Source organism: Tachyglossus aculeatus, chromosome 25, assembly GCF_015852505.1.
Source record: "Tachyglossus aculeatus isolate mTacAcu1 chromosome 25, mTacAcu1.pri, whole genome shotgun sequence".
NCBI lineage: Eukaryota > Metazoa > Chordata > Mammalia > Monotremata > Tachyglossidae > Tachyglossus > Tachyglossus aculeatus.
Window position 1 is genome coordinate 11,199,534 of NC_052090.1, and position 13,384 is coordinate 11,212,917.

Here is a 13,384-nt window from a genome sequence, read left to right on the forward strand (position 1 = left end):
AGAAGATGCACCTGCAAGAGAAGTGCAGACACATATATTTTTATCCTGGTCTCGAAACATTTATTTTACATTTATTTTACTTGGAAGTGCCATTTTCAAATTTCATGGGTTTTCATGGGGTACTGCTGAGGTAGAGCAAACAGTTAAGTGCTGCTTTGTTGTCCGATTCGTCTTGAAAATGATCTTCAGGTTCATCCCCTTTTTTTTCCCCGAGCCTGATTTTATGCTTTTGAAGGGAAATGACATGAAGGTGACTGTTAGGAAGCCTGATCAAATTAGTGACTGCGTAGAATCTGAGCTCTCTTAAGAGGTTCAGTTGTGCTGGTAGGCAAATGCCTCATTTGCTTCATGTAGAAGAAAAAAATTTTGGTTATGTTTTTATGTTGTCTTTTATTATCATGTTTTATAGGCTTTGAGACAGCAGCAGAAAAGAAGAAATGGAGTCTCAATGATGGTAAACAAGACTGTTCCTCGTGTTGTTTTGACACCATTAAAGGTGTCTGATGAGCAGTCGGATTCACCTTCAGGTAAATGGTTAAGAGCTGAAAGGTTCTGTGCTTGCCTAGTCCACCTCAAAGCCTCCACGCAGGGAGAGCCGTGGCATTGGAAATTCAGAATTGCTGAAAATAGCCGGGGTAACATTTCTTCATCGTTGTGGTTTGGTTTAATTTCTTTCCTTCCTTTTCCCTTCCCTCCCCTCCCTCCCTCTCCTATAATTCTGTGACTCAGATACAGGCTGTTTCACTGTTCTCCTCCCCCACCCCCCCCCCATTTTTTTTTTAAATACAGAATGCTGAGAGAATATGGTAAAATGACATTTGTTAATGGCAGCAGCTGTTAAGGGGATGTGGACTGATGTCTGAGTGGGTTTTTTTTGGTAGTAGAACTTTGGTGGATCACATGCTGATGTGCAACAGCATCTAAAATCCCAGCTGTTCAATGCATGTGAATTTGTCTCTCAACTCTCCATTGCAGCAGTGCCAGAGAGTCGTATTAATAGTCTGTGGGTTTTGGCACCACTTTTTCACCACAAGAATCTCTGACCTCTACTTCTGATTTATAGTTGCCTTGTTTAAAAATGATTTTTTGGAGATTTGCCTTTTGGTTTATAACAGATTGCCAGTTTCATTTTCTTGGCATTCTTTGCTGTGAAAGTTACCTCTGCTATTATATTTTTTTGGCATTGTGTGAAAGTTCTACAATGGATTGTTTAAAGCATAGCTGTGTATATTTTGTTAAAAATTTTGCAGGAGTTGCCTAACAGCCCAGAGTAAGATCAGGGATTTTCTTCATTGATTGCGGTGTTGGGCCAACTCTGGTTTTTTTCTTCTTAATTGATTTGTGGTGCTCTTTCCTTTATTTCCTCTTAGTCTGAGGAGACCAGATTATGAGCAGAAAGATCCCTGCCTCTCAGCAAATAGCAGACAAACCCGCTGACCTTGTTTTGAAAAACAAAAGCCTTCTTTTTAAAGGGAAGAGGGTGGGGGGAAAAGATAGTTATGATATCTGTTTTCTGTTTTAGGGTCAGAGTCTAAAAATGGTGATGCGGATGGTTCAGATAAAGAAATGAAACATGGACAAAAATCCCCAAATGGGAAACAAATGAGTCAGCACTTAAAACGATTAAAAAAATCCGGTTTAGGTGAGTATGCCAGAGGACTACCAAAGATCTTGTGGATTGTTTTTAGCGTACCTGTGTTTGTCTCTTCAAATCAGTTTGAAACTGCCTGCCTTGGAGAATAAAAATAGTCACCAACAGAGGAGAGCAACTTTTCGTCCCACTGTTCTTAAATCAAAGAAACGGGAAAAAAAAAGACTTCAAGGAAAATGTATAGAATATTCCCATATTGTAGTTCACTTCAGTGTTAACCTGTGACATATTGTTTTATACATTTCTAATTCAAGGATGGACTAGATACCAAAAGCAGAATTTCAAAGTGGTTCAGCAAGTAACATAACAGGTTTGGCCAAAGAACTGATTCCTTATATTCATTCAATAGTATTTCTTATGGAGGGAAGCTTTCCCGGTAACTGGATTTTCGCTTTTGAAATCCACTAGGTGGGACGAAAAGGGGCACTTGAGAAGTAGTCAGTGAAGCCAAGGACTCCTTGAATGGCATCTTCCATAGTAATTCTAAGCTTCCCTCTTTGGGGTATGTCATTGAATTATTGAGGGCTGCCACTTGGAAAATAGGAAAAATTGATGAGAACTTGTTTGCTTTGAGTCTCTGAATCTTGCAAGTCAGCATCAAGTTTTTTTTTTAAGAAAATCCTTTATTTTTAGCATTTTTTTTTTTCTGAAACTGAAGACCGGTGTTGTGAAAAACTGGTTGTAGGTATTTAACACAATGTTTTCTGGTTGAATGAGATCTTGCCAGACCTTGCCCTTCCTTGCTGGATATTTTGTAGATATTTAGATGCATATTATTGATTTTAGAGAGATTTTGTAGACCAGTGAATGAATGACCGGGCAGTACTGAGCACAGCTTGTCCTGGATTATTGATTCCGACACTGACTTCCTGGATTATTGGAAATAATTTTCTAAGCCTGAATATTTCCCCCTTGTAAAACTGGCCCTATTCTTTATGGCCGGAGTTAACATTTGTGAAAGTATTTGAGATCAATGTAGCCTAGTGGAAAGAGCATGGAGCTGAGAGTCAGAAGACCTAGGTTCTAATCCTGTCTCTGCCACTTCCCTGCTGTATGACCTTGGGCAAGTCACTTAAATTTTTTGGCCTGAGCACGCATGCCACTCTACTAAGCACTTGCAAAGTACAAAGTAAACGTGATACGCTCCCTGCTCCCAAGGAGCTTGCACTCTAATTGGAGAGACAGTCAAAATAGACTGTACAACTGAATGTGCATGTGTGTGTGTTTATATTTACCTGTCTGTATGTGTGAGGTCACGGGAATTAGGAGGTGGCGTTTTAGGAGGGCTTTAAAAATGGGTTTGCTGAAGATTGTTGGATTTGGGGAGGGAGTCCCAAGCCAGAGGAAAATCTTGAGCATCTTGAAAGTATGTGAGATCAGAGTAGCCTAGTGGAGCGAGCATGGAACTGGGAGTCTAAAGACCTAGGTAGATACACGGTCTTCAGGTTGGACACAGTCCATGGCCCACATGGGGCTTACAGTCATAATCCCTGTTTTATGGATGAGGTAACTGAGGCACAGAGAAGTTAAGTGACTTGCCCAAGGTCACACAGCAGACCAGTGGCAGAGCCAGGGCTAGAACCAGGTCCTCCTGACCCTCAAGCCCATGCTCTGTCCACTAGGTCACACTGCTTCTGTGGGCTGTGGCCAGCCTGATTAGCTTTTATTTACCCCAGTGCTTAGTACAGTGCTTGGCACCTAATAAGCACCTAACAGATACCATTGAAAAAAAAAAACAACCTTCTGCACTTTCCCCCTGCCATTTGAGGGCAGGGATCATATCTCCCTGAATCTGGTGTACTCTCCCAAGACCTTAATGTAATGTTCTGCATACATTAAAGCACTCAATGAATGCCATTAATTGATTGATTCTAACCTCTGATGTCTAAGAATTCTGTGTTTTTCAATACCTTCTAAGGTGTTTGAAATGGTTAAGTGCTGTTAAAGCTCAGGGAAAGATACAGTTTATAATTTTAAGAAACTGTAATCAAATATTTGACAGGTCTTTTGACCAAATGTGCTTCCCCATCTGAGCATTCCTTTCAGTGGGGTGAAAAGTGTTAATGACCTCAAGGCTGATGATGATGTGGCAAGGGATGGAAATTTCCATCTATAGCAGGAATTAGATGGAACATAAGAGGAAGGCCTTGGAATTTTTCTCTTTGAGTAGTAACAGGAGCCAGTCTAGGCTGCAGGAACGAAGCATTTTTGGATCCATTTTCCACCTGAAATAAAGGCGGTCTTGTTTTTTGTTTACTGCAGGGCACTTGAAATGGACCAAAGCTGAGGATATTGACATAGAAACACCAGGATCTATTCTCGTGAACACTAACCTGAGGGCTTTAATAAACAAACACACTTTTGCCTCCTTACCTCCGCATTTTCAACAATACCTCCTGCTTTTGCTCCCGGAAGTGGACAGGCAGGTAAGAAGGAACTTTTGTTTGAATTTTCTATTAGTTTACTAAAAACATGTAGTTTCAGAGCTGCTGTTTTGTGTAGGCTGTACAAGAATGCCTACTCCAGAAGGAAAATGTTTACTCAATTTTGCTTATGCCTGAAACAGTTCTACTTTTGATGCTTTGCCAAATACAATTTGACATTGCAGTGAAGAGCATAGAGCCTAAATGGCAGGAGTGAGCTTGTTACAGACCTAACATTATTAGAAACAAACAAATATCAAAAGATCCATTATGAAATCAATCTTTGAAGGAGGCACTCCTTTGCCCTAAGAGAATTCTGAAGTGCAGCAGTAAAATTCCACTCCTTCCAAGAAATTATGTAAATGCTTTTGTTCTCAGACTCTTTTTTTAAAAAGCATTTAAAATTGATGTTTCCAGTTGATTCCCATGAGTGCTCTGTGAGTGGATGAGATTGCCTGTTCGATAAATCCCTTTTCTTACCCGGTCTTTTTGAGCCTATCAGTTGGAGTTGCAGAAATACTTCACATTTGGAAAAACCTCCTAAAATGACGACCTTTGAAAGGGATTGGATCAAAACCTAAACTTAGAAAGCATTACCTTTCTTAAAAGGCAATTCATATTAAAAAACAAAATACCAAGCCTCTCCCCCAAAAATTGATTTTTGGGATGCGTTGTAGCTTTTGACCAAGAAGTGAGGGACATTTGTTTAAAAAAAAAACCCAAACACTGTTAAATTATTAAATAACAATTAAGCAACATATCCTAATAATCCTTGTTATCATAAAACTTTAATGTGACGTGCATAAATGCTAGAGCAATTGATAAAATGTTGAATCCGTTGGCTTCCTCCTGCCTGTTCCTCCCCAGGCAGGCCTCTCCTGAGCACATCATTGTGCTCTCCTTTTAGACTGTGAGCCCAATGTTGGGTAGGGGCTGTCTCTATATGTTGCCAACTTGTACTTCCCAAGCGCTTAGTACAGTGCTCTGCACACAGTAAGCGCTCAATAAATACGATTGATTGATTGATCATTGGGAAGAGGCTCAGCAGGGCTTTCAGAAGTTTCTTTGGGGAATTTTCTTCTTACCCTGTCTTACTGTCCCACACGGTGCGGTGGATAGAGCGCAGGCCTGGGTTTAGAAGGTCATGGGTTCTAATATTGACTCCACCACTTGTCTGCTGTGTAACCTTGGGCAAGTCACTTCTCTGTGCCTCAGTTAGCTCACATGTAAAACAGGGTTTGAGACAGTGGCCACACAGGTACTGTGTTCAACCCGATTTGCTTGTATCCACTCCAGCGCTTAGTACTGTACCTGGCACATAGTAATCACTTAAATGCCACAATCATTATTATTGTCCTAACTATTATGATTGTTGTTGTTGTGTACTTTGGGCCCCCTTCTCCTCTCTTTCAATGTACTCATTTAAAACTGAAGATAAGAAGGCCTGCCCTCCCAGCCTAATTGCTTCTACTGGGAATCTCTTCTGACTGGTTGGGAAGATGGTTTTAGCTGAAACCTTTGCTGACACCTTCTGGTGTAGCGTAAGGAGTTTGCAGAGGGGAAGGCGGTGTTTGGTGATCAGGATGTGCACCCAGACTTCTCACACCAGTCACAAATCCAGCTCTTGTCCAGGAAGAGCAACAGTACTGCTGTACTGTAGTATGGACTTGGGATCAGAAGGTCTCGGAACAATAGTAAGCTGACCATGGAAGGGATGGGCATATCGTGCGGGCCTTTGTCAAAGAAATAAAAAAGTGCAGCATTTGATCACTCCATGGTGTAGATATCTATAATTCAATTGTATTATCTGTCTCTCCCCTCCAGACTGTAAACTTGTTGTGGGCAGGGAATGTGTTTACCAGCTCTACTGTTTTAAGGCTTAGTACAGTGCTCTGTGCATAGTAAGTGCTTAATAAATGTCACATATTGCTCTGCGTACAGTAAGTGCTCAATAAATTGATTGAATTGGAGATTTTGTCCAGCGCTTAGAACAGTGCCCGGCGCTTAGAACAGTGCTTTGCACATAGTAAGCGCTTAACAAACACCATCATTATTATTATTATTATTTGCGGTGGTCTAAGAACCAACCTTTTTGGGGACGTTTTTGGTGCCTCCTTTAAACCCTGTGTCTGTGGGTGGGTATTTCAGGTTCTTTTTAATCAAATCAAGCAGTGGTATTTATTGAGTGCTTACTGCCTGCAGAGCACTGTAATAGGTGCTTGGGAGAGTCCAACACAACAGATTTGGCAGACATGTCCCCTACCTGTGTTGAGTTTGCAACAGCAGGCTCTCTGTAGCCTTTAGGCAGTGAGAAACTAGTGCTGGGACGAATAGACACATTTCCTGCCCAGGAGGAGCAATGTATGGAAAAGGAGTGAACACCCTGTCACGTTAAATAGACTTGTTTAAAGATTTCAATGTATTTCAGATAGCAACTCCATGGTGTATGAAACCCATTTCTCAGGGATGTAGCACTCCACCTTCATGAGTGGTATTGAGTGGAATCTCAGTGATCTCGTTACCATCCAAATGTGCTGCACAAACGTCACCGCAACAGATCATTGTCAGTGGCATTTGAGCACTTTCTCTGTGGACAGCACTATACTAAGTGTTTGGAATAGTACGGTACAGTAGAGTTGGTGCACTCAAGGAGCTTACAGTCTAGAGGGCAAGTCAGACATGAAAATGGAAGCAACAGAGTATAAGGATATGTACATAAATGTCAGCTGGAGGTGGGGTGAATATCGGAGTGCTTAAGGGTTACAGACCCAAGTCTGTCATGCAGAAAGGAGGGCAAATAGGGCAAATGAGGACTTTGTCAGTTAAGGGTCTCTTGGAGGAGATGTGCCTTTGGTGAGGCTTTGAAAGTGGGGAGAGTGGTGGTCTGTCACATATGAAGAGGGTAGAAGTTCCAGACCAGAGGAAAGATGTGGGCAAAGGGTCAGGCGTGAGACAGGTTCAAGGTACAGTGAGTTAGATGGGCATTAGTGGCACAAATTTTGCAGCCTGAATCAGCACGATTAGGTAGGAGGGAGAGAGCCGATTGTGCACCTTAAAGCTGATGGCAAGGAGTTTGATGGTGGAGATGGGTTGGACAACCATTGGAGGGTTTTGGGTAGTGGGGAGACATGGAATGAATTTTTTTTTTTCCCAAGAAAAATGAGCCGGGCAGCAGCCGAGTGACGTATAGTCCGGAGAGGGAAGAAACAGGAAGCAGGGAGGCCAGTGAGAAGGTTGATCCAGTAGTCAAGGCAGGAAATAAGTGCTTGTATCAGCATAGTACCAGTTGGGATGAAAAGGAAGGGACAGATTCTAGAGATGTTGTGAAGAGAGAACAGTCAGAATTTGGTGACAGACTGAATATGTAGTTGACCTTGCTTTTATGGTCCCAAGTGTAAATGGAGCCCTTTAAAGAGCCCTACATTCCCCAAAGCCTGGTTCTGAAAGTAGTAAGTTGATTCTGTCCTCAATCTCGATTTTCAAAACACTTTCCAGTTCGGTACTGTTGAGGTTTTTACAGTCCCAGATAAGAGTGCACACAGTTCTTTTTCAGTAAAATACCACTAAAATAAAATGGAATATCTATATTGTTCCCTTTGCAGAGGCTTGTAGTCCAGGAAAATGAATGTGTATGTCAGATGTTTTCACAACATACGAGAGCATGATTTATGGATTTCTGATGGTTTTCTTGGTTGGGGCCAAATCTATATTTAAAAAAGGCGACTTAAGCCTTATTTAATGCAAAAAAGTGTTTTTGTCCTTTTTGGGAGAAATAGCTGATACATTTTACAGTGCTTTAGCATCTCTTGGGAGGTGTTTACACACTGTTTATAGTGACCTAAAAGCAAACAAAGCTATATTACGATTTTTATGCGATCAGAATCGGTAATGAAATGCCTGTTTACCAAACAGATTAAAAAATGAGATCTAATTTAAATCATGACTCAAATTAAGAATTTCATTGGATGGCAGTTATTTTACTGAGACTGACAGCTTTCTTCCTCTTCTTGAAAGTCTTTCCGCATATGCTTGTGTGGTTCTGTCCGTGTCACATCCTGCTGCATTGTTGCTTCACACTGAGCACTCTTGGCATCTGGGACAGTGCTAAGCGTTCTTGAGTGTTCTTTCTGAGTTAACTGACTGATACATTTTGGGTGCATTTCTAGGCCCCTGGAATGTTTGGCTCTGCTTTAACTCTTTTCTCTCATTATGGATTTTGGCTGAGGCACTATTAGGGAATGGGGGAAGATTTGCGTGACAGTGAGAGTCTGTTTGGGTGCACTGCACCAGAGTCAGAAAATCGATTTATGCCCCTGCGGGCAGGGACTGAATGGACGAGCACAACAGTGAGAGCAGGGATCGCGCCTACCAATTCTACTGTAGTCTCCCAGTGGCTTTGTACCGTGCTCTGTTCACAGTAATCGCTCAGTACATATCACCGACTACAGCACAAGTTTTTTCTTCAGTGTTGGGTTTTGGAAGAACGCAACCCATGCATCATAGCGGAACTGGGTGTAATATGTTCATTGCTGGGGAAATTGCAGTAGTCCTTTGCCACTGGGGAAGAGTTTATTGTCCCATAGCAGCGACACCTCCGAAATGCATTGTCACCCCGTAGGCTGAATGAACGATTGCCTCTCCCTAAGATCTTGAAGAGCTAATCTTGCCGGGAGTAGGCAGAGGGGTAAAAAATTGACGCAGTCCGTAAAGTAGGGCACCTCTACAGATTGCTACTTTACAGGGAAGAAAGGATCCTGCTTTGGCTTTATAATCCAACAAATAAGAAGAGGCTGTGAGGGAGAAGTGGGAAGAACAAAGTGTGACTGTATGAAGGAAGAGGAGAATCAATCCATTTTGCAAGGGCCCCTATTATGCTGATAAAGGCTAATTATATATGGCTCCCGAACCTTTTTATGCCAGCTAAAAAGAAAAGAATGCCGATTTCCTGTCCTTTACTCCTGAAGAGCCAAGTGGACTGGTAAAACATCTTTGTGGGTTGGGAAAAGTTTTTGTGTTTATTTGTGAGGCCCTTGAGTGGTCACTGTAACTAGAATGGAGTATCTCTAGACTCATTATAGCAGTATTGAAGTGTTTTGAACCTGGTAACTCCTATGGTGTCTACTTGAAATGTGGATTTTGAGAAACTACTGGACCTACCCATCCATCAGAACCTTTTAAGAAAGCACCATTTGATCAGACACCTTGTCTCAGTTGGCTTAAATTTATGTTGTAACTGCATATGTACTTCCTTCGTCAATCCTCCCCACCAACTTCTTGCACCCCATCCTGTTCCCGCTGGGGAAAAAAAATGAATATTTTCATTTGAAAGTAGGTAGCTGCAAATACATTTCATTTTGGAAGTGGAGCTATTAATGGGTCTGTGGGGTTTTTTTTTTCCCCCCTTTTCAGAATATACGCTACAAGCGATGGTCCAGTAAATATATCCCGTACCATAGGAAGGAACCCTCCCTCTTCAGAAAGCCACTCCCATTCTTTTACCCAGTTCTGTAACCCGATTCAGATTCTGTTTAAATAGAGATAATTTGCGCTTCCAGAGAACTGCTCAGATATTACAGAAATGGCATTCTAGAAACCTCCTGAGAGAGGCTCATGTTACGGCAGAAATGCTTGCAGCATTATCCAGTAACAAAATGGTGAGCTCAGAGAGGCCGGTCAGTTTCCGCTCTGAATTCCTTTGTCAAAAGCAGTCCCATCTATCCGAGGTTTTTAACACATTCTTTTCCACTCATAGGATACAATGCCACTTTACTTTTGGAAGGTCTTTTCTTTCAGTCATACAATCACAGTAAGCACTTAACAAATACCATAGTTATTATTATCATTTATCTTACAGTCATTCTAAATAGTTTGCCTTAGGCTTTCGATTTTTTTTTTCTTTTTAGCTACTTTAAATCAGCCTTCGGATGATCCTATTACAATAGCATCTTTCCATTTAGAAAACACTCCTTATGTACTTCTCTTTGTTTGAGTCCCGTTTTACATTAGTCTCCATTGACTTTTCATCCATCGATCTTTGCAGTCAAAGGTCTTTGTTATTTAAATCAGACTTCTTGATTGTACTGTTGCTCTCCCCTCACTGTTTTATATTCTCCCCAATCTGCCGTTTGATAAGTGTGTTCCCTGTCCACGTTCTTATTCTGTAACTATTTACCCATTCAGAGATCCTATTGAAATGAGAAGAGGCAAGCAAGAAAAAGAAATCACAAAGCAGGATCAGATAAACGTTTTATTTTTAACCCCTAGGCAAAATTGGCAGTTCTTTAAAGGTGTCACTCCTCCTAGATCCTGGATCTCACACTTTTCATCTTTACCTAGAATCTTCCTATTGCTCTAGGAAATTTGTGACAAAGGTTTCATTTTAATAGCAAATGAGAGTGAAATAGGGAAAGCTTAGCCTGCCCGCCTGAATGGAAGGTACTTTACCTAGCCATGACTGTGAGTCCTACAGTTTGACTAATTGGCTTGAAATTCTCCCCAGATCATCTCAAGGCCTGCAAAAATGTCACCAATTCTCAGAATAGGGCTCAGGGCTGCTAGCCTGCCCTCCCTAGGCACATCCACCCCCTCCCACTGTTCTCCTTAAGCCATAGACCCCAAATGAACCACAGTGAGACTACACCAGGATTTAGTTCATGGATCTCATTTATGCTATAGGCATAGCATAAATATCCTGATTCTCAGGCCAAAAATTCATTTTCTTGGGAAAACCATTCTGAAATTCCAGCCCCAACCATTTCCACATGAAGGAAGACCTTGGAAACATTTGGCTTGGATCATCGGGGTAATTAGAACTCTGGAGGGGGAGGAGAGGCATTTTAGTGAAATTCCAGTTTAGTGGCTTAGTGGCTAGAACATCGGCTTGGAAGTCAGGAGGACCTGGGTTCCAATCCAGCTCTACTACTTGTCTGCTGTGTTACCTCACCTGTAAAATGAGGATTAAGCTTGTGAGCCTCATGTGGCACATGGACTGTGTCCAGTCTGATTAGTTGGTATCTACCCCAGCGCTTTGGACAGTGCTTGGCATATATAGTAAGCACATAACAAATACAATTTTTTTTTTAAAAAAAGAATCCTCTGGAGTGGACCAGGCTCACCCACCCAGGCTGGGCCCAGGCCTGCCCGGCTACCTCCACAGAGCAGAACTCTGGGAATGGAAAGGCCTTTCCCCTGCTGTTCTTCCAAGCGACTTTCCGGGCAGGTGTTCGCAGGTGCTGCACCTTTCTAATATACAAGTGCCTTTCTCCAAGTCCAGCTAGTTGCAAAATTATTTGTGCACCAATCAGTCAGCAGTATTTATTGAGCACTTACCTTGCTCAGAGCACTGTGTTAAGCACTTGCGAGAGCACAATGCAATAGAATCTGTAGACATGTTCCCTACCAATAAGGTGCTTACACTTTAACAGAACCCCTGCTTCAACCATTTGTGTACCTATCCTCCAATCCCCGATCAATTAGTTAATTCAGTCATTCATTCAATCATATTTATTGAATACTTATTGTGTGCAAAGCACTGTACTAAGCACTTGGGAGGGTACAGTATAACAACAAACAGACCCATTCCTGCCCACTAAAAGCTCACAGTCAGTGGTATTTATTGAGCACTTACTATGTGCAGAGCGCTATTCCAAGTGCTTGGGAGAGTGCAGTACATTAGAATTAGCAGACATGTTTCCTGCCCATGGAGAGCTTACACTATCTAGTTCAGTTATATTAATTTAACCTCCATACTGAGCATTTGGGAGTAAAATTCTTTATCTTAGGAACTTGCTTGAAAGTGCTTTTTGACTGATGTTGTTCAGATATAAAATGTAATTGCATTTAGTTTCTTATGAAAGCAATCAAAAGACTGCTGTGTATTCTGGGGTTTTTGTGTCGGAGCTTTCTTTTAAAAACCTCCATATCCTTTTCATTTTGTCAGATTTATTATTCCATTTTCATTTTCCATTTAGTTCCCTTGCATCTGAGCATAGCCTGAGTGGACTCTGTTGTGATTCCTGAAAGAGCGCCTGAAAGGAATGCAGATGTTATAGGGGTTGTCTTGGTTTAGATGAGGCAGAATTTAAAGGAACATTCTCATTTTGCGGTAGACGAAAGGAGAGGAAACAGTGAACTGAACAGTTTTAATTTATTAAGGTGTCATTTGGTTTGGATTTGTCCCGTCAGCGTCCAAGTCATGTTTTGACATTCCATAGGAAAAACTGGTGCTTTTTGCCTTCCAAAAACGGCTCACTCAGTTTTGTTAGGCCGGATTACTTAGCTAAAGGAAGGGCATATCCCTTTTATATGGTAATAACCATCTACTATATTAACTGAAACGTCAAGTCAAATGACTGCATTGTTAACATTTCCAGATCTAGTTATGTTGTTGAGTTAAAAAGAATTATGATCCAATTGTTATGATAGACTATGTCTTTGTTAAATTTTTTTAGGCTATTTAGAATTAGAAAAACTCCACCCTGTCTCCCCATGCCTCTCTCCTTCTCCCCCTGCCACATACACACACGCTGTCACATATCTGTTAAGTGGAACTAGGAGTGCCATCTTGGGAATACACACAGACGTTGTGTGAGGCCTGGCCAGTACATATGGGGCTCTTAAACTACTTGAGGTATGTGGAGAACTAATTTGCCACATGTCATCATGGTTCTCTGGGTCTGTAAATTTCCTTCAGATTGCTGACACTTTCACACATCTTTGAGCATTCAATCAATCAGTCATACGTATTGAGCACTTACTGTGTATAGGGTACTGTACTTAGCACTTGGGTGAGTACACACAACAAAATAACGGACGTATTCCCTACCCACAGTGAGTCTAGAGGTGGAGATACATTAATATAAATTAATAAGAAAATTATGGATATGTACATAACTGCTGTGGGTTTGGGAGCGGGGGTGGTGAATAACGGGAGCAAGTCAGGGTGACGCAGAAGTGAGTGGGAAAAGAGGAAATAAGGGTTTGGTCAAGGAAGGCCTCTTGAAGAAGATATGCCTTCAAAAAGGCTTCAAAGGTGGGGAGAGTAATTGTCTGTCAGATATGAAAAGGGAGGGCGTTCCAGGCCAGAGACAAGACATGGGTGAGAGGTCGGCGACGTGATAGATGAGATCGAGCCACAGCGTGTAGGTTGGCACTAGAGGAGCGACGTTTTTGGGCTGGGTTATAGCAGGTGAGGTAGAAGGGGGGCAAGGTGATTGAGGGCTTTGAAGCCTGTGTTAAGGAGTTCGATATGGAGGTGGATTGGCAACTACTGGAGGTTCTTGAGGAGAGGGGAAACATGGACTGAACGTTT

General features: G+C 41.8%; 1 protein-coding gene across 1 annotated transcript in view; it reads left to right on the plus strand.

Annotated features, from left to right (window-relative positions):
- Nucleotides 1-13,384, plus strand: part of ASXL3 (ASXL transcriptional regulator 3) — a 130,901-nt gene that overhangs the window by 84,424 nt on the left and 33,093 nt on the right. The window contains exons 7-9 of the mRNA XM_038766520.1: nt 410-527; nt 1,523-1,642; nt 3,914-4,077. Of these exons, the coding sequence (XP_038622448.1) occupies nt 410-527; nt 1,523-1,642; nt 3,914-4,077 (402 nt within the window). The remainder of the gene's footprint in view (nt 1-409; nt 528-1,522; nt 1,643-3,913; nt 4,078-13,384) is intronic.